Source organism: Grampus griseus (genome assembly GCF_964374135.1).
Source record: "Grampus griseus genome assembly, chromosome: 1".
Lineage (NCBI taxonomy): Eukaryota > Metazoa > Chordata > Mammalia > Artiodactyla > Delphinidae > Grampus > Grampus griseus.
This window is the reverse complement of record NC_139017.1, coordinates 14,937,200-14,963,666: the sequence shown is the minus strand read 5'-3', so window position 1 is coordinate 14,963,666 and position 26,467 is coordinate 14,937,200. Positions and strand designations below refer to the sequence as shown.

General features: G+C 37.6%; 1 protein-coding gene across 7 annotated transcripts in view; it reads left to right on the top strand.

Moving 5' to 3' along the window:
- The window catches only part of ESRRG (estrogen related receptor gamma), a 641,560-nt gene that overhangs the window by 567,871 nt on the left and 47,222 nt on the right, over nucleotides 1-26,467 (top strand). For 5 of the 7 annotated variants that reach the window (XM_082656047.1, XM_082656049.1, XM_082656048.1 and 2 more), the window contains 2 exons: nucleotides 10,046-10,156; nucleotides 13,757-13,939. In XM_082656047.1, coding sequence (XP_082512173.1) covers nucleotides 10,046-10,156; nucleotides 13,757-13,939 — 294 coding nt within the window. Of the gene's footprint in view, nucleotides 1-2,977; nucleotides 3,118-10,045; nucleotides 10,157-13,756; nucleotides 13,940-26,467 lie in introns of those variants that run through there. The other 2 variants (XM_082656051.1, XM_082656046.1) reach the window with 2 other exon arrangements.

The following is a 26,467-nucleotide window of genomic DNA, read 5'->3' as shown; positions in this document are numbered from 1 at the left end:
TCATAACCTAATCACCCCAAAGGCCTCACCTCCAAATACTATCCCCTTGGGGATTCAGTTTCAACATATGAATTTTTGGAGAACACAAACATTCAGTCCATGGCATTTCTTGTTTACTCCACTAAAATCTTACAGGGAGGCCACTGGACTCCACTGTGTTCCTCTCCATTGAATGTAATGCAGTGACTATGGCTCTCATTCCAGCTACTTGAATACCAGCTTAATTTCATATTTAATTCATTTCTACAGGGCATTGAATTTTGCATAAATATTCTTTGTGCTTCTGTTTACACAGGGAATCCCCATGGAGCGCTGTGCATTGTTATTACTATTATTATTGTATTAAACTTATTGCTGCCGGTGTCACAAGAAATAAGAAATAAGCGTCACAGTGTCACAAGAAAATTTCTCACTGATATGAGATTTGGACGTGTACACATTAATGTTATGTTCACATTTGATCTCTCTTGAACTGATTTTTTTTCCCTATGTATTTTGTGGTTTTGGTACAATTCTTTTCTTCACATGACCCAGGCATATGTTCTTTCTGCCAGATTTACTTTATTTCCAGTCTCAACTTTGCAAAATCATAATCACCAGAAAAATATTAATTAAACACCATGTGTCACTTTGGTATCTTAGAATTGGCTCTTGGAATTTCTGCTTGAGTCTGGTAATGCATTTTTATTAACTGTGCTGAGTTCCTAACAAATTGGCCAGGGCTTAAAGTTTTCTCCTACTAAAGTGACCATAAGCTTCTCTTTTGAGCTGAACTCTACTTTGGTTACCCACGTGATCTAGAATCACACATGCTAAAACCAAATGACCTCCAGACTCACCACCATCTTTCTCTGTCACCTGTTTCCTTTTTTTTTTTCTCCCACAACTTATATTCTCTTTGAAATCCACGTGTGGTTTTTTTGTTCACTAGACTCCGCTGTATTCCTCTTCACTGGATGAAACACAGTGACTATGACTTTCAACCCGCAACTTATAAACCAGCCTGGTTGATTTCATTTTTAATTCATTTTTACAGGGCATTGAATTTTGCATAAATAATATTTGTGCTTCTGTTTACAGAGCATCCCCATGGGGTGCTGTGCACCGTTATTACTGTTATTATTGTGTTAAACTTATTGCTGCCACTGTCACATTTAATTGTGAATTAGTAGAATCACTTTTCCTGATGGTGATGTGCAACCACATTTCATGTCTTTACCCGCTAATTCACAACTTTATTCACATGAGAAGGCAGTTTCGAAAAGGATAAAGGGAAGAGTCACCAGTATTAAACAGTAACCAGACAAAATAGAGTTCAGATAGGTTTAAGTCACCGCAGTATCTCTTTCAATAGTTTATGAAATTTTTCACAGGCAAAAAAGAAAGAAAGGGAAGATTTTCTTTTTTTTCTTTAAAGGCAGTCTCTATGTTTAGCAAATACAGGCCAAGCAAGCTCGCTCGCTCGCTCTCTTTCTCTTTCTCTCTGACATCAAGCAAAGTAAGAAATAGTACCTTTTGAATAGGAGATTTCCTTTAATTACACTGGGGAAGTGATAATGGTAGGTATTGCATGTTTAATGTAATGTTCTGGGTGCCCCTTTTTCTTTCCTTTTTTTTTTTTACCCCTTCACAGCCACCTCATCTTGAGCAGAAATAAAAGGTTCAAGGCTTGTCAGCATCAGTTTATAGATAGCTGTTTAAAAATAATGAGATATTGGGTATTGTGAGGCCCAGAGCCATCTTGCCAAGACCCATTTATTTCTATTCACCTTTTGTCAGAATTGCAGACAGAAGACATTCAATTAAAACTTGTCACCTGTTGCAGATGACCTAATTTGTACTTCTATGTGTCACAGATTAGGGCTCCATGCTTCAGATGAAGCAACTGGACCCCTGGTGGAATAATATTTTCCCTGCAAAATATTTTGTAAACTATGTCTTTTTCAGTTTTCTATGATTTTGATTTCGGCTCTCAGCCAGATTATAAATTTAGCACATACGCCTCAGAACCAGCCAAGAGCAGTGAATCACACCTTGAAAAAAAAAGAAGGAGGGACTTCTTTGTGGCTGTGTCCTGTGCACAGAAATCTACAAATGTATTTTGGATGCAGCTTGAATCTGAAACAGAGGGAAGCCTTTGTAATTTCCTATGCAAGCCTCACATGTTTAATAGTCCAGATAGCTACCAGGAGACCAAAACGAAAGACTTCCCTTTGCTAATTGTTAATTCATCTGTAGAGCAAGGAAGCTTTAATGTGAGTCCTGGCTTTTATCTCTTTTCGTGACTGAGGACTCAGTTAAAAAAAAAAAAAAAAAAAAGCCCACCTAATGGATATGCATTTTCTCGCCCTGTGTGATTTTTCCCTTTTATTTCAGCAGATCTTATAGTGCTTCCACATGCAACCAAGCTATTTCCAAAGTTTCTGAATTGTTGTCATGTTATTTCAGCGGAAGTAAATGTAACCATTCGTCAAGGTGTCTAACTGAAAAGCCGCCGTCGGGGTCTCCTTCTAAACTGTAAAACTCAGCCAGAATGTTGCTTTGCCTCCATGGTCCTGGCAAAACAGTCCTTGTCTTATTTCAGTGACATTTTAAAGAGGAACAAGGAGCGAGGAAATGAATCCCTCTGGGTCCCTGCCTCACGAAAAAGCAGACTGACTGAATTTTTTATCATTTTTGGTTTACCCACAGTCTCATAGCTATAAACTTCTTCTAAGTGGAGATGCTTTATAGAGTCATAGATGCAAAATGCCTGGCCCTTCAGTGGAGTAAAATTATCCCTCTCTCCTCCTGCTAGCTCATCGTCCTGCCTTGCTGTTTACACGCACCCCCCGTCAAGGTGCGAGTATTGTTTACTACAGTAATTGCGTTTTATCTGCCCGTGCTTCTGCTTTTGGAGTATACACCACATGCTCTTTTCCAAAAATAGAATTTGATGACAGAGAAGCAGTATAAACATAGGGCTTGAGAACGTGGGCTCTGCAGCCGTGGTCCCCTGAGAACGTGGGCTCGGCAGCCGTGGCCCCCAGCTGCCACTCCTGGCTCAGCCTCTTCCCAGTTCCAGTTTCCTCATTCGTAAAAATGGGATGATAATAGCACCTGCTTCATAGGATTGCTGTAAGTATTAAATGTGTTCATGTACGTAAAACAATTAACCCATTGCCTGGAATAGAAGAAGCTCTCAATAACCAATGGGTGTTTTGGTTGATTCCAAGACACTTCATACAGAGATTAAGTCATTCCATTATCAATGAAGATATTGCTTGTTAAGGAGATGCAGATGTCGGGAGTCAAAAGTTTGCTGAGTTAGGAAGAAAGGAACGAAATCATGAAGCCATGTTGGACAGTATCACTGTCTATTTTGAGAAAGGGCAATAATAGTAAGAGAAGATAACTAGGGCTTGGTGTGTTTTATTGTCTCTCATGATCCTCCAGAATTTAATATGGTTAGACTCTCCCTGGAGTGTCTGCGTCAATGTACAAATAATTTTCACTCACCCCTTTACTGGGGTACCTATAAATATGTACAGATACTCTAGGTAAAACTGGTACTCTCTGTAAGGATGCTGTTACGAGGAAGAACCCCATCACAGGCTGCCACTAAACTTCTCGCCACCGTGTCTGGATACTGCTGATCTGCCTTTGCTTCCTTTCCTACAGCCCCTCAAAGGGGTTTTCTCCACCCTCTGTTTATGATGGTTCCCTCACAGAAATCTCAGGCAAATTCAAGGGCGCTTCTAGGTACTTCTTTTCCTGAACGGAAAGAGCTGGATTCCCTTCCACAGCAGAGGGAGCCGCAGTAGCAGAGACATCGTGGAGGAGAAGGTTCCCGCCCTCTTCACCTTCTTGTGTCATAAGCTTTACTTTCCCAGGCAGCTCCTCATTCTGAAGTACAAGTCGTGTTGGATAACATTTCAATAATCCAACTATTTATTTAGTTGTCATTAAAGTCACTAATCTTTTTTTTTTTTTTTTTTTTTGCGGTACGTGGGCCTCTCACTGTTGTGGCCTCCCCCGTTGCAGAGCACAGGCTCTGGACGCGCAGGCTCTGTGGCCATGGCTCGCGGGCCCAGCCACTCTGTGCGGCATGTGGGATCTTCCCGGACCGGGACACGAACCCGTGTCTCCTGCATTTGCAGGCGGACTCTCAACCACTGTGCCACCAGGGAAGCCCCTAAAGTCATTAATCTTTTAAAATATTATTTCACTATCTTTTAAAAAATTATTATTACTTTAATTTGACTATTTGCATCTTTCTTAAGTATTCCAGGGGTCTATGTAATCAACGTTTTTAGCAAACCTTTGTTTAAGAACAATATTATAAAAAGCCTCGTCTTTAATTTAGCAAAGTAGGCTAGGATAGCCTTGTGTAATTCTCTGAAGGGGAGATCTTTAATTATCCTATGAAATGACTTTGTGCTATTAAAAGTGTGAAAAATACTTTTGTCTTTGGACTATATAATATTTTAAAAATTTGCATTTGGGCCTAAAATGTAGACTTAAAATTAGCTGACCTAAGAAGGCCTTGTGCTGAACTGTTTCACTTCTTTTGGCATTTAGGTGCCTCATAGCGGGTTTTTTTTGTTTTGTTTTTTCCTTCTTGTCCTATTCCTGTTTTCTCAATTTTGTTAATTCTGACAACTTATGAGATTTGTGATTCCCTTGTGGCAATGTAGGCACATGCAGTACTTGACAGAAAAAGGAATGTGAAACGTTCTGTTTGGTAGGTAATGTAAATATTAAAATTTTTTATTTAAAAAATGAAAGGGGTAATGGCAGTCTCCACATGAATAGAAAATCCAGTTGCCTTAATTAACTTCAAATCCTGTCAAACACTGAACATTGTGGGTATCTTATTTACTGGGAGAAATCTTCTTTTTAAACTTTTTCAAAACTGGTTTACAAGTGGAGTCCAAACAGAAACTGTTTGTATTTAAGATTGTAAAGATGTAGAGAGACAGGCTTTGCCATTGTAAGTGGAACTATTTGGATTAGATTGATGTTTGTTTATGGCAAATCTGGATTTTCCAGGTCCTGATCGTAAATACTGTTGTGTTTTTTTTGTTTGTTTCTGCTGAAAGTAGAGACTTTTAAATGAAATGTATTAGGTTAATTGGATAATTATCAATTCTCTACTTAACTTTGTATTGTGTGTTTCTAGCTAAACTCAGAGATAGCATTTTTCTTTTTGATAGACTTTGGGTTGGCTCCTGTATGTGTTCTAAAATAAATTCCAAATGATATTATTAGTGACAGGGGTGAACAGCAAATAGAATGGGATACCAAATATTTCTGTAATCACTTAGACATCAAATAATGTCATTATTTGGGTTTCATCCTTTGTATTATCTTACCATTCAGTCATACCTCAAATCTGTTTACCTACAGAATTGAGGCAGGGTAGACTGTCACACTCCATGGGGGTAGATTTTCAATAAATGATCACGATGCAAAATATATTTCAATAAATAATATAGCAATATTTCAATTGGTATTTTAAGGTTTATAAGATATTTAATAATGCATTTGTATAATATCCAAATATATTAGTACATTAGTATAATATCCAAATGTATTAGTACCTTATATTAACATAATTGGATCATTACAGCAAAACACCAGGGAGGTTATTGTCTTAATATCCATCTTATATTTGGAAAAGCAAACAGGTTAAGGAACTCAACAAAATTTACAGAGCTTGTTAATGAAAGAGCCAGAAAGAAACCATTCTGATTTGCAAACTATGCTTTATTTTTTTCCATGTTCCTCATATAATATTTAGGAATAAATTATTATATTATTACAGTTGGAAACATTTTTCTGGAAAAACTTTAAAACTAGAAATATACTGAAAATGGACTTCTTTTATTTTTAAATTTATTTATTGGCATATAGTTGCTTTACACTGCTGTGCCAGTTTCTGCTGTACAGCAAAGTGAATCAGCCATACATATACATATATCCCCTCTTTTTTGGATTTCCTTCCCATTTAGGTCACCACAGAGCACCAAGTAGAGTTCCCTGTGCTATAGAGTAGGTTCTCATTAGTTATCTATTTTATACATAGTAGCGTATATATGTGAAAATAGACTTCTTAATGATATCTGTATAGTATTGTTTTATCAGACCCTTTAAAATAACATTATTGAAGTTTCAGTGCATATATTATTATGACTCAGATGAATAAATCTGTTTATTTTCAAAGATGCACAGATAAAGAAGCTGGGTCCACATGTTTGAACACATAGTTTGGGCTGATTTAACTTTGAAACCTATGTCACTTGTGTATTTCCGTGTTATATGATTGTCCTTGGGGGGAAAAAAAACTGGTTTTACTGACTATGTTTTTTCTCCAACAGAACTGAATAAATTGATGAATGATTTTAGTATGATGTAGAAGTAGTTGCAGGTGTGTAACTAGGATTTGAGTTCAAACATTTCACTGAGTATGAAGTCAGCTAAACTAAATCATTATCATCATCATCATGTCTCTAGAAGATGCATAAAAAGAAGATTTTCCAGATTTTGAAAAGAGGGTAAAAGCAGTATAAATATTTTTTACTTGAAATTGTTGATATTTGTCTACTTTTAACCCCCTAAAATGGGAATAAAACTTTCACATAAAAGTTATTATGATCTTTTTAAATATATCGACTCTAGAAATTTTTACCATTAATTGTTATCTAAACTTGGCAGGAACAATTTTTCTGTATATTGACTGCCCATCAACTTTCGCTACATAATTGTACTAATTATTAATTATGTAGTATTAATATCTGTTTTTTTCCCTCTACAGTCATCTACTGAGTACCATATACATAAAGTTATAAATCATAAAAGAATGCTTTGTCCAACTGATCTTTATTTTAGGAAGTAAGAAAGCGTTAAGTCATGGCTTTTGTAAAAAAGTACTTGAATATTTAGAAACTGAATAGATACGTAGATGGGATGGATGGATGGATGGATGGATAGTAGTTTATCTACCCACACACTGAAAGGAGGTGAGAGGGAGGGAAGAAAGCAAGAAAAAGAGGGAAAAGGAGAAAGAGAAAGCGAGAATGAATATAAGAGAACACTCCTTTAGATTTTGGAGGAGCACGTAAAAATAATATGAACATTTCAGTAATTCATTGTTCACAGTTGAAAGGAAATGTACAGTAATAAAATTATTTCACAATACTTAAAGGATATATTCCTACAAATACAAAAAATATCCCATAATGCATAATAAAAATTCTGTCAATCAAGTATATGTATTTTTTTCTTCATGATATTTAATAACTAGTTTTCAGTGTTGCACTTCTCCCATAAACTTGGGCCAGTTGGCTAAGCTGATTGGTGGCTTTGGTGTGATACAACTATGTCAGAATTGTGTCCAGCCAAGACCTTGAATCCAGTCTTTCAGCCACAATCCTCTTCCATAGGCCTTCAGGATGGACGAAATCCATTGTCAGAAACTCACCAGCTCTGACTCCTGTGTTGGAAAATACACAGTGTATTGTTCAGTATTTGAGCATGTGAGGCTATATTGCTCATGGTGAACTCATGCCCTGACAGACACCAAAAGCAAAGTTTGGAGTCTACAAACCTAATCAAGATGCATTCTGTGAGCTTTTTTGGTTCCTTTTTCTTTTTAATTTTTAAAATCTTTATTGGAGTATAGTTGATTTACAGTGTTGAATTAGTTCTGCTGTACAGCAAAGTAAATCAGTTATACATATACATATATCCACTCTTTTTTAGATTCTTTTCTCATATAGGTCATTACAGAGTATGAGTAGAGTTCCCTGTGCTATACAGTAGGTCCTTGTTGATTATCTGTTTTATATGTAGTAGTGTATGTATGTCAGGCTTTCTTGGTTCTAACAATTTCAGAGTTATTTTTAAATGTTTCCTCCTTTTTTTAGCCTTTGTCTGTCATTGTCTTTCTCTGTCTCTGTTTGTTTCATCCTGCCTTCTCTTCACACCTCTAACCATATCACATTAATGTTCACATTGCGTTGGAGCTGGATGCCAAATGTGTTATGGTACCACTTTTAGTTATATATGCTTTTAATTTTCTAAACTCTTATAATGGAAAATTTTTAATTCTTATAATGAAACAAATTTGAATGGATCTCAGATGAACAGACAAAATGTGACCACATTATCTAAACTGGAAAAATATCCTGGAGAAAGAAAGCAATGAAAAAAGGCAAAACACAACTAAAGGGGAGAAAAAGGGGAAGGTGTTAAACTTTAGTAAATTAAATATAGACACAATAAAAATAGAACATTAGAAATTAGATAAACGAAGGAATGGAACTCTAGGTGCAAAATTGCTCTAAAAGCAGCAGTCAAGAAATGTTTCTTCATGATTCACAAGCATTCTATTTTCACTGAATACTTAGAGACTCTACCTAAGCTCTTCGTTTTTTGATATTTGTTTGTCTAAACCTACTTACTTGCTCTTGAAGTTGCCTCCTGATATCACTTAAACTCTGCTCTGATGTTTCAGTTTGACATTTCAGGGTTTATCTAGAACCAAGTGTATGTTTGTGTGTATCACTCAAAGGAGGTCAACTCTTAAAGTAGTAGTAATATGAAAAGTTATGTGTTTCTTTAGCTCATGGATTGATAGTCATCTTTAACATATGAGTATATATATTCACCTTCAGGATTCACATAGAAATAGATCAGCCTTTCCCAGACTGTTTCATATAATTCAGTTACACCACAACTCACCTGTTCCACATGATATTAACAAATGTTCCCAAAACAGGATCCTTGGTTAAATTGGTTTGCAAAACATTGCATAGGCTGTATCTCCCTCTGAGAGTTCTATTCGTTGCATGTTAAAGGCTCTGAGAGGGCCTTCAGTAAATTAACAATACTGAGGATCCTGTTAAACCCAATCTATTTTCTGGACAATGTGAGAAATATGAAAATATGTACAATGAATTACTTGGTTGTGAATTTATTAGTGGATAATGTTAATACTGTCTTATCAATTAAGGTACAATCTAAGACCACAAAGCGAATCTCTCACCTCTCTCTCACTCCCAAGTAATCTTCTCTTTATCTGATAAAGATTTATATGTTTCTATCCTAAACTTTACAATTACAGACTGGAAACCACGTTATTAACAAGCGCCCCTCCCCACTGCCCCATGTAAATGAAACATTTCTTTCTTTTTAATCCCTTTCTTTCCTGTTTGCCCCTTTCCCTAATGTTATAGATCCACTGCCAGCAATACCTCCCTGAATCTTGACCCAGTCCATCACTTATGGGGAAAAAGTATTACTAAATGCCAGTCTACTTTTGCCTACTTTCTAGCTTCACACTTCATCTCTGCCCTCCTAACAAATCCCTCCTTTGCCATCCTAGCCTCCTGAATTCTTTCAGGAATCTCCTCCTTCTAACCTGCATTCAGTCCAAACCTGCTCTCAGTTTTCTCTCATTTGAAGGAAAATACAAACTTGTGCCAAAATGTAAAGAACATGCTCCTTCTGAGACATGCTGACTTAGAACATGGGACGATCCTCGCGTCTCATCTTGTGTAGTAGGGTTCCAGCTCTCTACAACATGTAGGGGTTTTCAACTCAATTCAGTTCCACAGGTCCATGTGGAGTCCTCTGATAGACCGGCGTGGATTGAACAGCTCTGGGTCTACTGATCTCCTCAAGCCCACACATTGAGCTTTCAGGGGTGACTGATGAAGAGGATACACGTTGCCAACATCTTTAATTTGAGAAACCGTGTTAGCACCAAATTCCAGTTTCTTTGTATTAATTCTCAAGGAAAGGTGCCTTTCCTTTGGTATGTAGGTGACTCTGATGGCCTTGCATAAATGTCTCTCAGCTTGGTCATCTCTGCCAGGTTTGGTTTCCAACCTGTGCCAGTCTTGGTTCAGCCGTCACTTTTCTATGTTCCTCTACTTCCCCTGGACCCTTCTGCAATCTACTCTCTGTTTACCTAGCACCCGTGGATGATAGTCTGTATGTATTTGATTGGTCTCAAAGGTAGTTACCTCAACAGTAAGGAAGTGCCTGTCTTTCCCCACAGGAGTGCGTCTTGACAGAGTACGTGGAGGTCGGCAGAAGTACAAGCGCAGAATAGATGCGGAGAACAGCCCATACCTGAACCCTCAGTTGGTTCAGCCAGCCAAAAAGCCATGTAAGTACAGCAGACATGTCTGGCTTTCCAGCACACAACATCCTCCCAGCTGGCTCTAGGTACATCACTTCTGGCATGCCCATTCCTACTGACTCCAACGAGACTTCTCTTTGTTGGCGGGGGTGGGGAGATGTGGCTTTATTCCCAAGGATTGCCTTTGAAGAGCAACAGCAACTCAGCTAATCATCTTTTTTTCCTGTGGTTTTCTCCCCCTCTACCTTTTTTTCACCTAGTCATTTTGTGGAAGCATAAGCATACCAAGGCATAGCTTATGTAGTGCGAATTTTACATTTACGGGTTATCTTTATTTTCAGAGGTACATAAAATGGATCGTACCATGATCATTAGTTCATTGGAGCTGTTAGTTTCAGATTTCACAAGAAAGTGATTTTTGTAGTTTCCACTAGCTAAATGAGTTTGTTCAACCTCCCAATGAAAATACATTAGGAGCCTCATTAATTTAGAGCTATAGAAGGTTAACACACTAGCTAGCAACAGATTAAAACAAGGATGGGCCCTACGGATAACAAGCATAGGTTGGTGGTTCCATTTCAGATGCCCTTATGGGCATTATGAATTGTTTTCTAAAAGCCCATGGTTTGATAATGCCTGGCTGCAATTTGAAACAATGGTAGGTATGTAGCTAAAATGCAAACCCCATTCTCTTTGTCATTAGCTAAAAAGAGCTAGAATATAGATTGAGGCAGTTAACTGTGTTCCAGTTTCTGAAAGATCAGTTCATGGCTGTAGTGCAAAAGAGCTAACATTTTAGGATGTTTATGCATAGAGTTTATACGAGGCACTGAAAGTGCTTTGGTGGAAACAATTCTCACATTTAGCTGTCTCTGTCTCAGAAGACACAACCAGCCCTCACCAGAGGAAGTTGCCGCTATAGCAGTTCTAGAAGGGACACGGGTAGTTTTTGATCTGCTTTCGAGGGAAGAGAAAAAGTGTCCTCTTCTCATTCGGATTCTCCAGGAGGGGTCGCTGCTGTGCGTCATCCGTGTGAGCATATGGGCATCTGTTAAATACATAAAACAGACCCTTAACTGTAAATGAAAGGACATTTTAGCTATGTCAAAGGAAAAACAACCAGTTTTACATAAAATTGAAGCTTAAGTGAACATATGGCATGGTTTCCTCTTGCCTTTCCAAAAAACATTATGTTGATTATACCTTCAATTGTCCAATCTGGCATCTCCTCAGCCTGCATAAGCTGTCTGGCATTCTGCAAACACAATCTAGGACTGCATTAAGCAGATTTTGCACATTAGAATAAAAAAACTTTCTGATAATACAATAAAGTGCAATAAACACTAATGCTTAATTTCATTAGAGGTTTCGTTTTCCTGGATTCACTAATATCCAGACTGGGCATTTCTCATTCATTTTATATGAAGTTGACTGACACCATTGATGATATCCTCTACCGAGAGAAAAATGAGCACGAGCCCACTCGTAAGTCCACAGGATGGATAAAGAAACATCTATGGTTTTCGGCGTAAACCTGAGAAATTGAGAAGAGTCTTGTCAAGTACCTTTAAGAAGATGACAGCAGTTTCAGTGAGCTCCATTTGTCTGAGATGAAAGAGGACTCCTAATAAATCATTACTCATTATCTTAAGACCTCTGTGTTCATTTTCCTTAGTCTATCCAATTAGTGTATTTTGGTAACAAACATTTATAAAACTTAATTTTCAGATCCTGTCAGATAAATGTCAAGAGACCAGGCATGGGCTTTGCTCAGAAAGTGGCTGGGGGAGATTTCTGGAGCCTGACTGATTGTTTGTGTACTACAGAAGCCCAAGAATGAAAATTGGGTTCTATTGATTCTAATTAGGGAAACATTAAATAAGATTCACCTAGAAACAGTGCTGCCGGGCTATTCCATCTTCTGAATGCTAGGAATTTCTAAGCTTCCACCGAATTTCTTTGACCCCCTCCAGTCAAGTATCCAGTGGCTTGGGTGAAACAGGTTGCATTTTCCCTGTACTAAAAGAACTCGAATCACGATTTCCTTCCGTTACATTTTTGTACCCTTTATTACTGCATTTTCTTCTAATCCTGAGGATCTAGTAGTTGCTGACAGGTTTCGCTGCATTGTCAGAGCAGTGAAAGTGGAAGCTTTTCCAAGCGTAGCTAAAAAACAGGGTGTTGTTTCGATAGCATATATGAGAAACAAATGTCCTTCTCTTCAGATCCTACAAATTAAAAAAAAAAATTTGATTTTAATTTCTTTTCTAGAAAATACGATATTTGGGAATACTTCCTCCCAAATCTGTATTTTTAATTTGATAATAATTGAATATTACTGCCATTGAATGGTTATCTGTTGATAATTTGAAGTGAACAGAATTCATGTGGTGGTCATAGTAGTAAAAATTTTAAACTCTATCAGAAAAATTACAAATTGTAGCCTGGATAAGTATCCTTGTTACGTTGTTACAGCAGACAAAAAAAGAACTATGTTTTCAATTCTAAGGTATATGAAGTCTGTTCATTTTGAGTGAAAAATGTATAGGGAAAGGCAAATGGTCTAGTAAACGTACAGGAACCTTTGACTTGGCTCACACAGATCGCATTTAATACCCTAGTTTTCTAGAGTAATAGGACACAGACATTGAAATATCTGAGTTTATTCTTACCTATTTGTATTTCCTCACTTAGAAGAAAGTATCCAATCTAAAGCTACATGTAGAAATTGAAAGTGGGGCCAACAAGAAAAATCATTCTGTTAGCAAGGCTTTATAACCCCTTCCATAAACTCTCACATGGCCCTGAGCGATAAAACACATTTGATGTGATGCTTTCCATTTGTCTCTAGTGTTTATTTTACGAAGGATTTTAAAAACATATATCACAAATTTCAGACAGATAAATCTGAACCAGAGAATGAACTAAAGACAACAGATGAAAATAGAGGATTAAAGTATTAGACGCTCCAAAGAGGAAATACAGTCACATTTAAGTTGGAGTATTTTTCTGGAAACTGACATTGGCTGTATTTGGAAGATGGGCCGGGTGTGTGGGGGGGGGGAGAAAGGCAAGTCGTTTGTATTGAATGCATCCCACAGAGACAGAGTTATACAGTCAGTAATTCACCCCGGCAGAAGGGCTCTGACCTTTGCTCCTCTTTAAAGGAATTAGGACAGTTAATGACTTTCATGCCCATTATGTCTACGGGCAGTAGGAGTTCTTTGCCTCCTGCATTATGTTCTATATTTCAATGGCTTATGTGGATATTTATTTTAAAGCTGTTGTATGCTATTTAATCTGCTTCCCCAGATCCCACTTAAGAATCAAAGAGCAGACCCAGAAAGCCTCTAACTTCTCTTATCTGTTTGCTATAAAAAATTTCATTACAGGACAGATGCTTCATTCCAGCAAAGGCAGGTAAAGCCAAGAAGAAACAAAGAACTATTACAACTGCTATGGGTTTTCCAGAACACTGTTTAATGTATATATGTTGAACCGTAAATGGAATATTTGGGGTTGATTATAGGTGTTTGTGGGGTGTTTTTGTTGTTTTTTGTTTTTGCTCAAAACACCACCTAGTTTAGAACGTGCAAAAGAGGGATGATGCTACTAGTGATCTTGTAGTGCTCTGGTCTGATTCTGCAGATAACAAGATTGTCTCACATTTATTGGTGGCTGAACCGGAGAAGATCTATGCCATGCCTGACCCTACTGTTCCCGACAGTGACATCAAAGCCCTCACTACACTGTGCGACTTGGCCGATCGAGAATTGGTGGTTATCATTGGATGGGCGAAACATATTCCAGGTACCTTTTCTGAAATGAAAAAGAAAGTTTGCAATTAATTCCCTAAGCTTTATATGTTGATTTAGGCAAATTCACAATTTTCTCATTAGGATTTTTAATTTTTATTTATTTATTTTAATTTGCTTTTTTATTTGTATTTTTTAAATTAATTTATTGTTCTTGGCCACACTGCACGGCTTGTGAGAACTTAGTTCCCCAAGCAGGGATTGAACCCAAACCATCGGCAGTGAAAACACAGAGTCTTAACCACTGGACCACCAGGCAATTCCCGTTCATTAGGATTTTTTTAAACCTTTACATTTGTTTTTGTCATACTTAATTTAGTGCTTTCTTGGTCCTAATAGAATCATATGCTGTTTTTATAACTGTACCATCTTGAATGCTTGTTAATTATTTTTTCGCATATGAAGGTACTATTGCCAACCTAAGATAAAGAGAATATAACTTGTTAAAATATTTCTTTATTCTTCTAAAAAGTCCGAGTTTTCTCCTAAGGAAATACTTCTGTTTTTTCTTTTCACTTTAAATAAATGTTTATGAATTGGGGGCTTTAAGGCAGACAGCCTGGGTATAAGTCCTGCCTGGCCTACCAATGGGACAACTTCCCGAACTTACTCTATCTTAGCTTCCTAAACCCTAAATAAAACTATAATATCGTAATAAAAAAAAGTTTTTGTCAGGAGTAGTCTAGATACCTTTTTTCCTTTTAAAAATTACTTATTTTGTTGTTCATAGTGGCGATTTATACTGAATTGTTTTTCATATTTGCATATTGCTTTGGTTTACAATTAGATATTTACCATGAATTTATACATAAATTATGAAAATAAATGTTAAATTGACATTGTAAATATTCTCATATGGTGACTTAAGAGTAGTATTTCAGGTTTTAAAAAAATATTTATTTGATTGTGCTGTGTCTTAGTTGTGGCAGGCGGGCTCCTTAGTTGTGGCATGTGAACTCTTAGTTGCAGCATGCATGTGGGATCTAGTTCCCTGACCAGGGATCGAACCCGGGCCCCCTGCATTGGGAGTGCAGAGTCTTATCCACTGCGCCCCCAGGGAAGTCCCAAAAGTAGTATTTTAAAGTATCCAATTATTTTTCTCTCCAGGCCTGTCCTTAGATCAGTGAACATATACCTGATCACAAGGTTTAAGAATTTTAGTAGTCTACTTGGATTATTGTTTGTTTGAGCTTTGATCTTCAAATAGTTTACAAACAAATTTTTGGACGATGAGCCGTGTTTCTCTGGTACAGTGAACTTATTTCTGTCTCCTTAAACTAGTTTGTCTTTATGCTTTGAATGCTACAGTAATTTCTTTAATCAAATTGATGGAAGTCCCTTTCCCAGCCCACACTGAAACCAATTTATTGGTCATGATACGCCAGCTATGTTGCTAACAGTCGTAACGAACTGTCAGGCGATATCGCAGTGAAGCTAATTTGAAGTCATTAGGTGTGCAGCGTTCAGGCGACAATTTGTTACAGTGCTTGGGAACACAGCTGACATTTCTGAATGGCTTTGTTCACTGCAGTTCTAGATGAGGCCAAGCAAATTGTAAACTAATTTAAACATCACTCTGTATTATACCGGCTACTTTGTCTTACACTGTTTGCTAATAAAGCACCCCCAATTAAGTCAAAACTAGTTAAATAGGTGAGCTGGAGTGTATTCTTTAGAAGATACCTCCACAAGGGTCACTGCATCTAAAAGAAAGATGAGAATTTGATTGTGTGGATAGCTGATTTGCATTTGGATTGTAATCATATCTATAAGGTTTTTAGAAAAAGCAAAAAAAACGAAATAGAATATGCTGAAAGGTGGTGAGACATTGGAAGTTGTAGCGGTGGAAACAACCAGAATTTACCTAAACAGTGTATGAAAACTTTTCTGGAAGGAAAGTGTGATGAAGGGTTTTAGAAAGAAACAAAACTAAGATTTGTTGAAGTGTCCACAGATACTTTTAAAAATAATCAATATATATTATATCATTTACATTTATCCACACACACAGGTACACAGACATACATACTCACAGGTTTAAAATAGCATTATTCTAACCCGGGGTTTCTCAGTCTTGATGCAATTGATGTTTGGAACCAGATAATCTTTTGTTATGGGGCCTGTCCTGTTCCTTGTAGGGTATTTAGCAACATCCTTGGTTTCTACCTATTAGCATCCTTGAGTTGTAACAAACAAAAATGTCTTCACACATTGCCAGATGTCCTCTTGGGGGGCAAAATCATGCCCCCCTTTCCCGGTTGAGACCCATTGTTCTAACCCAGGAATCAGATATTATTATCCTTAATTCAAAGATAGGGAGATCTGGGGCAGAGAGAGGTAAAAACACTTGCACAGGGCTTCCCTGGTGGCGCAGTGGTTGAGAGTCCGCCTGCCGATGCAGGGGACACGGGTTCGTGCCCCGGTCCGGGAGGATCCCACATGCCGTGGAGCGGCTGGGCCCGTGAGCCATGGCCGCTGAGCCTGCGCGTCCGGAGCCTGTGCTCCGCAACGGGAGAGGCCACGAATTCTGCCCAAGTTCTCCCTGAATTAAGAAATTTGTTAAGCCCATATTCTGTTATCGTACAGACATTCCATAATAACGATCAAGAAAAGTCGTTAACTCCTGCTGCTGCTCTCTGGAAAGGAAAAGTCAGTGATAAATTTGTGGGTCCAGTTGTGTATCTAAGTAGAAATGTCAGCTTACAGAGGAACTTGTCACAGTAAAGGGGCTCTGGTGACCTTTGTGAAGACAGTAACTTTAAATAACTATGAGTAACAGCATTTCCAGTGGTGGAAACAATTGCTATACGATTATGTGTTCAGTCTTAAGCTGAGGCTTAGAATTGGTAGGGGCTGACGTTATTCTCTCTCCCCAGCAAATGCCAGAGGAGGTTACTGTGCAATGATGATTCACAGCTCTGTTTTTCGTGATACCCGGAGGGTGTTTTAAATGACTGCAAGGAGTATCTTGGCTTTTCAGAGAGGGATTAGCAAAACACGAATTCACTGAAATGCCTTTAAGTTTCATAACAGTAAGTGTGCCATGCAGTGTTCGGAGGTAGAAGTAAAAGATGCTGTGATACCAGCGTGCTGGTCTATATAGCCGGGTTCAGGGAGCCTGGGCACGGCAGCAACATGGAGCATGGGATGGGGAGGGGGTAAAGCCAAAGAGAATATAAAGATTAAAGTCTCATTTCTGCCTTGATAAAAGTAAAAATGTGTTTTTGATACCATGACCTAGTCCTCATAACTGGGTCAGAGCTGGAATTAAAGCCAAATCAGAATGGAAATTTCACATCTTAATCTTCAGTTCAAAACTGTTTGTTTGTTTTTTAATGCTTCTGTTAAAACTAAAGTGAAATCTTTTTTTTTTAAATATACTAAAATCCAAGCCTTTGCTCTCTTTGTGCTGCTCTCAGTTTGTGGAATCACACATACACACACACACACACACACACACACACTTTTTAAAAATTAAGTTTAGCATACAAGATCAGATCAGTAGCCTTTCTGCACTCCTGGGAAGATACTTTTGTATACTTGCTTTTGCTACATAAAAAAGTGACAAATTCAACAAAAGAAAATATTGAAGAAGAATACATAGGGAGTGGGGTTTTTTTAATCAGTAAATAGAATTAGTTGACTTACTTTAATAAATCACATAAATGGAAAAGTGTGTTGTTCGGAAACATGACCATACTTTATCTCTAGAAGCAAAAAGATCACAAGGGCTTTAGAAAATGCTTGACTTTAGTTGAAGGAGCATAAGGGCACCAGAACAGATGATGGTGCCCTAATAGCCCTTTTTAAGAATGACAGGGCCCCACCATTAGCATCCTTTTATATCCTTGGAAATTGCTCATGCCTCGCTTTTCTGGTTCCTATCTGCCTGACTCTTTTTTATTTCTCTTTCAATTTCGTCCGCGCTCGGATAAGCGCATGCTAACACAATATGATTGAGCTATAAAATGGACCGCTGTCGCCTCTAATCTCTTTTATGTAGATACGGAGGTCCTGCACACTCCACTTCATTCTCTCTCCATTGTTGGCCTTTTTTAGAATGGGCTGCCAAGTAATGGCGGCTCCGTCACATATTAGAGCTAGGTTTCACAGGGTGTGATAAGACGATTATCAGCCCAGCAGTCAGATCTATTATTGTTCTTTGTGGTTGATTAAAATATTATTTTGTACTGTAACTTTGTTAGCAAAATGCAGAATGTGCTTCGTCAGATGGTGCTTAAAAAAGCATCACCCATATTAGCTGACCTATATAAGTGGCTTAAATATATTTATGGATCTTGCCAGACGAATGACTTTAAGAGAAAGGTATTTGAACAATTCAGTGAATGAATGTATTTTAGAAGTTGTTTTTTCCTTTATCAAATATGGCAGATTATCAGGTGGGCTTGTTTATTTTTGACATGACAGATCGAACAGTTACCTGCTGAAGAAGGAGAACTCCATTCAAGTTTGGAGCCTCTTAGTGACATTTTTAAAACAGGAAAAAAAAACACAAAAAAACTATAGTTTTTCTTCATACCAAATGAAGGCAGGAACTATTAAGCTCAAAAAGAAAACCACACTAGGAAGAGATGTGATAAAACAGTCTTTATGTATAGTTATTCATGTAAGAAACAGAAGTCTAAAGTATAAAACCAGTATTCTCCATTTATTCTGAAACATTTTTTCTAAAACGTTCTCTTAGGAAAATGTATTAAAACTTGCTCAGCGAGTTGGCTTTTTCTAGTTTTCTCGACAGAAGTACTTAGAATTTTCTATAAATGACAGAAATCTCTAAAGAACATGGATAAACTATTTCTATATTAGGATATAAATTTTGTGAGAGAATACCCAAGAATGTTTTGAACTAATATTTATGGCTAATGATACTGTTTAAAGATATATTTATTGTTCTAATGCATTTTACGTAGAGATCAATTTTTTAGATTGTATCATTCCCCAGGCGAAGTTGTGAAGGTTTTGTTTTTTAACTGCCCATTACTTATCTTAAACTGCTGGCACCGTTACATGATTATGACGTGTGAAAAAGCACAAAAAAATGTGGTGGAAATAATTACTGTAAGATTATGTTTCCATTTGTAACACCAGGTAAGTTTTCATGTGTATGCATGTGATTATGGTTTCACATGCAGGCATAGTTAACTAAGAGAGTTATGTTATATAGTTAACTAAGAGAGTTATGTTATATATAAAAAGGACCTAATATGCTCTTTCGTTTCTATATCATTGGCACTTGAAAAATGTACTATTGATTAGTTGATTAAAAATATGCACAGCACAAAACTATTAATTGGCTCTGAGGCTCCGCCCTCCACCCCATGGTATAACTGAATTTACGCCTAGTTGTAATTTCTACTTTGCTACAAGTGAATTAAAGCGATTACAGCTCTTTTCTCAGGATTAATTTTTCTTATATGCATGTAACTTAATGATTTCAGAACTGTGAAGTCATTGAGTCTTTTAGTTAAGTGGAGAAATTTTTTTTTTGCGGTACGTGGGCCTCTCACTGCCGTGGCTTCTCCCGTTGCGGAGCACAGGCTCCGGACGCGCAGGCTCAGCGGCCATGGCTTACGGGCCCAGCCGCTCCGTGGCATGTGGGATCTTCCCGGACCGGGGCACGAACCCATGTCCCCTGCATCGGCAGGCGGACTCTCAACCACTGTGCCACCAGGGAAGCCCCAAGTGGAGAAATTTTAAATTTAAGATCCAATGCCTTGGCACTTAGTAAGACTATTTAAATTACAACTATATTCAATTATCAGATAGTTGGAAGTTATGTTTAATGTACCTGGGAGTTGTATACCTGTGTACCGGTAGTTGTGGTTTATAAAAGGTAGAATAATTCTGAAAGTAAAATCAGAAAACCTGAGCTGTATATAGTTGAGTAATATTTTGTAAGTTATGTAATTGGTCTGGCCATGAGTTATATTGTGAAAATCAAATGAGGAAAAAAAACACACATGCAAATTATACACATATGCATAATTAATTTGCAAATTATCAAGAATGATCTAAAGACGTAAAATATTCAGTGTTCATTTTAGTGCCTAAGAGATTGTGCATAGATTGTCATTTTATTGTAATTAGAGCCAAGTGATCCAAAAAGTTAGTATTCATAAGAGCTATTTCAAAAAATATTCAAAACAAACCTCCATTATAATAGAAAGGGAGGGAAAGGTTATTTAACCAAGAGGGTCACTGAATGGATATGGCCATCACTGTGTCCTAGGCGAACAAGACCATTAGCTTCTAGATGGTCAGGTTCGTCCTCCTCAGCCACACCTGAAATAACTGAACGTTTATCAGTTTCTGAAGTCACAGTTGTGATATGGAGAAAGGAACAAGTTGAAAACTATGTTGTGAAAAAACTAATCTGAAAGATCCCCTACAGGCTTGTTCATTTTCTGCAGCTACCCTTGCTAGAAAGGAGAAAGACCAACAAAGAAGGTTTGAGGTTTCCCAGACAGAGACCTGGTTCAAGAGACACTCCCAAATGTTATTAAAGATGCTCACAAAGACCTCTCCACACCACTCAGTGCCATTGTTTGTGACCTGATGCACAGTGCCGTCACCGTGCTGAATTACCTGTGCTCACGTAAGCTCTGTTCCAGTGTCTGGTCCATTCCTAGGTATCCCCCAAATATATCTGCCATCCATTCGTCGTCATGCCATTGTGTACCTCTGATCAGCGAGGAATCATGATTTCATAGCAGTCATGAATACAATTTAAGTATTTGAGTGTCTGCTATGGACCTAATACTATGCTAGGTACTGTGGGGCTTATTCAAGCTACAGGTAACCTGATCTCCACCCTGAATCGTGGATCTGTGTCTGCGTAAATATCTGTGCATACATATGTGCATTGTTATGTGGTAATCTTCTTTTTTGTGGGATTAAGCTTTCAATACAAAAACAACTAACATCGGTAGAGTTTATTATTGTTTACAAAGCACTTTCACGAACTTTTACTTGATGTCCATAACAATTCAGTTGTTTAATTCTTATTGTCCCCTAGAGTCAGGAAGTTTGATTCACACTGTTAGTAGTGTTACTTGAACCATGGAATATTTAACTTAAATGACTTTTTACCAGTAGCTTCAGTAGGTCTTTCTCCCCTATCCTCCTCTACTTCCCCGTACATTTTTTGTCATTTGTTCCAGATTACCTACCTGCCTTTCATACAAGTTTAGGCAAATGGAACATATTTGCCCTGTCTTTAAATATTGTCTCTACATTTATAAAATGAAGGGAGAATTGAATCAAAGAGGAAAGGTATGACACACCTTTAAAATCAATAAAAATCAAGGTGTTTGATTGATAGTGTGCCCTTTATATCCCTGATCACAAATTTTAATGAAACAAGGTGATCACTGTGTAGCTACTCAGCTGAATGGTTGGAAAAGTTTTTAAATGATGGGTTGCTAAAATTGAAGGCTCTTCCTCCCCAATTCCGTTCAGATTCACTGGGTTGAAGATTTCTCTAGTCATCAAGTCCTAGAAGATGGTATCATTTTCAGGCAAGTAATTGTAATCGCGAAACTCTTTTGAATGATAAGGTGACAGGATGAGTCTCATCGTTCGGTTCACTATATATATCAGAAGCCTGAACAAGCCTGCACTCTACCTGAGGGTTATCAAAATATTGACATCCCATAGACCTGGCCCAACTCATATCTTTCTGTTCTGGAATTCTGTTTGTTCATAGAGCTGTTACTTCTGACTTTTAGGTTCTTCTCGAGGCTACTTGATGAGTTCAAGAGAGAAAGACTTCTGTGTCTTGTGAAAAGAATTCTATGTGGAAGCTGATTTAATTAGCATAACCCATATATGCTTAAATGGCTCGTTAAAATATTTTTCCACCTCTAAAAGAAGAATTGGAGGGAGAAGTTTAAACGCGATGCTGGCGTGTTTTGTTTCTCCCTCTGCTCCTCTTTGACCCTCTCTCCATCCCTAATCCCACCTCCCTCCCGTGGGCTGGTCACACGTTTTCCCCTGCGTTCCCCTTGCTCTGCCTCAGCCAATCTCCAAATGAATGCATGTCTATCGTGGCCTTGGCTTTGGCACTCTGGATATATTGATTAATAGTTGCCCTAAGCTCCTTTTAGCAAATCAAATTTTCACTTTTAGCAAGGATTTCGCCTCTGATTTATTCAGCAAAGTGAAATGCACTAAATTGACTTTGACATTCAGGGAAAATGGCTGAAAAACAAAGAGCAGAGGAAAGATATATAAATTGTGTGGCAGCTGGAGACTTCAAGCATCTGAGGAACAGTTTTCTGTGGAATACAGAGTAATTTGAAAGCACACAGAGAAGTGGTTTCTTCAAAAAAAAATGAAAAAAAATGCTGAGTTTTCTTTTTGAATGAGGGTGTAAGTATTACTCAGCTGAACTCAGAATTTCTGGTACAACGCATTATATTTTGTAGATAAAAATAGCTGCGTAATCCAAGATTGCCTATATCTAAATGAGTTTATGAAAGCTAGGACATAACCTAATTACACTGGAAAAAAGAAATAGTCAAGTCATCCCACATGAAATAGAATAGTTAATGTGAAAGTGTAAGCGCTGTGTAGTAGTAGTAGTGTGTGTGTGTGTGTGTGTGTGTGTGTGTGTGTGTGTTGTAAAGGATGGAGCTTTTTCATCACCATAAAAAGAGTTTGAAAGCCTCAGAAAAGCCATGTAACTTTGCTCTTCTGTTTGCCTTTTTTCCCAAGAATGTTTGCCTTGGCTGTATTCCTTGATGTGACTAAGTCAACCTACTTCCTTGTTAGACCAAGGTTCGGTGAATAAGTGACCATCAGGTTCAAGATACAAAGTGTGGTTTTGATGCATAAAAAGAAATGGTGCTGATGTAGACGAAGCAAAGAGGAAAGGGGGTTGAACTGAATTCCCTGTGGACACTTGGGGAGGAATGAAAGGTGTGAGGACTACTGAGGAGTAGTTTTGATATTGCGGATCTCGTAGACTGTCGAATTGCCTCTGCCGAGAGGGGTTACCAGAGGGGTGGAAGGAGAAGGGGGAGGGGAAATCTACAGAAGGAATTTGCTATTCATTTACCTTTTTGCTCTTCCATGTGAATTTTCCTTATTAACCAAAGTCAGGGTCCACATAGCCAAGGCACTGCCCTCCCTTTAACGATACTTTTTCATTATTCTCTTTCTCTTCATTTTCAACAAATCAGTGTCCAAAGTGACCCAAGCCATCCACATCAGTGGCATCTTACCAATCAGATAATATTTTTAACATTATACCAAACATGTCCCCAGGCATAGAATTTCCCTAACGCCAAGCTGCTTCCTCCCCAGTTCAGGCCACTTTTCAAACTTCATGTATGATTCTTAGAAGAACCCAATTAGGAGAATGTATTTAACCTGCTAAAAATCCCTTTAATTGACCAAACTTTCTAAGAAGCTTATGGTATATGATAAACAGATATAATACCTCCATTTGTTTATAAATACCTTGATATTTCTCTTAAGAAAAAAAATTTCTTGGTTTTCCCCAGAAAAGAAAAAAACAAACTATGATTTTCTCAGAAGCAATCAACCACTTTTATTTTTTATTTATTTTTGCCAGGTTATATGTTTTTTTCCTCCACCAAGAATCAGGAATGACGTACAAAGTACACAAACCCCAAGTCAAAGGGATATTCAGCTTTCATTTTATACTTGGATCTCTTAATGTGAAGTTCTGTGCTATTATTATATGAGTTAAAAGTACTAATGCATCGTAATTTAGTTAAAGAGAAACATATAGTGGGTAAATAGCACCTCTTGGTAATTCTAAGCTCTAGAGTCAATTTGCCTTAGTTCATCCCACAATTTTACATGTCTCCATTTAACCACAGAACTTTGCTTCCAATAAGGAAATTATATTTCCATTGCCAGAATGGGCAATTAAGTCCTCACTACATATTGTTAATATTATAAAATCAAGAAGGGGAAAGGACCAGTTTCTTCCACTGGATTCAGATTAAGCCAGTGGATGACCAGCCGTCCAGGTCAGCAGCACAGCCTGTATGGATTTAGAGAGTCATCGGAGCCCAGTGAAACACCGTAATTCCAGGGGTGTCTCTGAAGAGCAGCTCCCTCCTCTCTGTAGGAAGGGGGCTTCACACCTGCTTAACCTACATTAGGGAAGGATTAATTCCCTGAAGTGCTGGGCCCCCTCAGCCAGGCGGCATGTTTATGGCAGGGCACATGGTAGCCTGGGCTGAGGAGGGAGAGAGGGAAGGAACAGCTACGGGTTCAAGGAAGGACTGATTCCTCCTGACATGGTCAGCACTTTAGGAAAAAAAATAGTCCAGCTCTACTTAATCTTGTGATTTTCTGTGTCACGGCAGAGCCCAGTCTGCAATGCAGACTTGTAAACGTAGAAGAGGAATACCCTCCCAAAGGTCCTTTCAACTGTGCATATTACTCAGATTAACCTTTTGTGGAAAAGCATGGAATCTCTACTTAAACATTTCAGATTGATTTCTGTGAATGGCTGTGATATTGACGCAAAGTGCTGTATGATAGATTTTCCCAAACTTTAAAAAATACGCTTGCTTACTTAGAAACATGCCTACAGGAAGTTTTATGACACTCTTTTAAAAATAAATGGAAGGATAGCAGATAGAGATCTCTTTCTTTAAAAATTAATTCTTGGATGATAGAACCAGAATGAACCTTAGAATTCAATTGCTAGAACTTCTCATTTTAAGAGGAAGTAGTATATTGCAGTGGGTAGTGTACCATCCTTGGAGTTAGAGACCATGGTTCAAATTCTGATATCGCTTCGTGCCATGAACTAAGTTTGCTTATGTATAAGATGCGGATGATAATAATAAAGTGACCAACTTGATAGGCTACTGGGACAATTCAGGGAGTTAATGTATGTAAAGTGCCCAATCCAATCTTTTAATTGCTAAGTGTTCAGTAAATGTTAAATGCCTTTATTTGCACATTCACTTACAGATAAAAACGTTGAAGGCCAGGAAAACTGAATGACTTACCCAAGGTCACGAGCTACTCAGGACGTAGTTGAGACTAAAACTCAGTCATTTAACAGTTGAGCACTGTTGATATTTATCATCGTCACCACAAGTTTGTCAGAAAAGAGTATATCTTCTTATGCATAGTATTAAATATTAGCAAGTTATCCTCTTTGTTCTATATTATACCACATTATATTACATCATATATAAACATGCACATATTTATATGGACAGCATATTTTTTGAAGACAGACCAGTAGTGAAAATGTTATAGAAAAGTTATTTCGGTATATTTTAAGTTGTGCACCCCAAATTATAAGTAATAAACCCATCTTTCTTTTGTTATTCTTTGATATAGCTTGGCTATAATATCTGGATATATCAGATCAAACCCCTTTCTGAAGAATTATTAATCTAAAGGTATAGCTCAGAATCTTTCTGTTTCACACAGGGGGATATAGTAGAGAGAATTCCTTCACTGAGGCTTGAGGTTGGGAAACATAACCAACAGCTTAAAGTGGCCAAGAGTTTCTCAATGGAGGATCTTGATACAGAGCTAAGTGTCTAGGTAACATAGAGACAAAGTAACAGGAATACATGAGGTGTACCTTATATATAAAGCATCTCTGAATACTTGCTGTGTAAATATATGTGATGCTATCTTTGAAGACAATGTCACTGACAGATCAGTATATAACGTTTGATTAAAATTAGCTTGTAGATAATCCATGGATTTTAATTAATCTGGTCAGTTATCCAACCCAGTATACTCAGTGAGGATTTTAGGTTCTCACATTTCTGTATGTGCCATGAAAGTCTAAGTCAAATTTCCAAGGCAATTTTTTACAGTTCGAATAGAATTATTTATTATTTAATGTGAATCTGACCATACCATATTCTTGTAGTTTAATAAATTTCATATGGGCTGAAGATGGATGATGTGGTTATCTTTGAAACATCAACTATGGTCATTTTTGAGATATCTGAATATGGTAGTAGGTTCTCTAAATTCAATTTGACTTTTTTTGCACACTTTGTAATATTCAGTTCCCCAACAAAAATACCGTGTGTAATATATTTTTGTAGAAAGCTAATACCTATTCACTCATGCACTGAACAAAAAATATATATTAAAAGCCTACTCTGCGGTTGGCCTTATACTAAAGTTCTGTTTTAGGGAGACTGTCTCTGTCATTATTATATGACTTTGAGGCATAGTTGATCTATTATCAAAACACTTTTTGAATTTTTATCTCAAGAATGGTTGCTTTGCAGCTCACTCAGGATCATGGTTTCTATTTTTCCGTCATACACGTACTCAAGAGTCTTGAAGAAATGCTTTGAGAATGATCAAAGTCAGGTGTCAACCACACCTCCCGGTCCAGTATTTCAGAGTTTCCCACTCTGTAGCTCCCCTCCCTGTATTCTGGATATCAGTGATGTTCTAGGGAATACACTGAGGACCAGCAGCTGCCTGACAGGGTTTTTATGCTCTTTTCAAACCATGTATGTGTGGTTGTTCT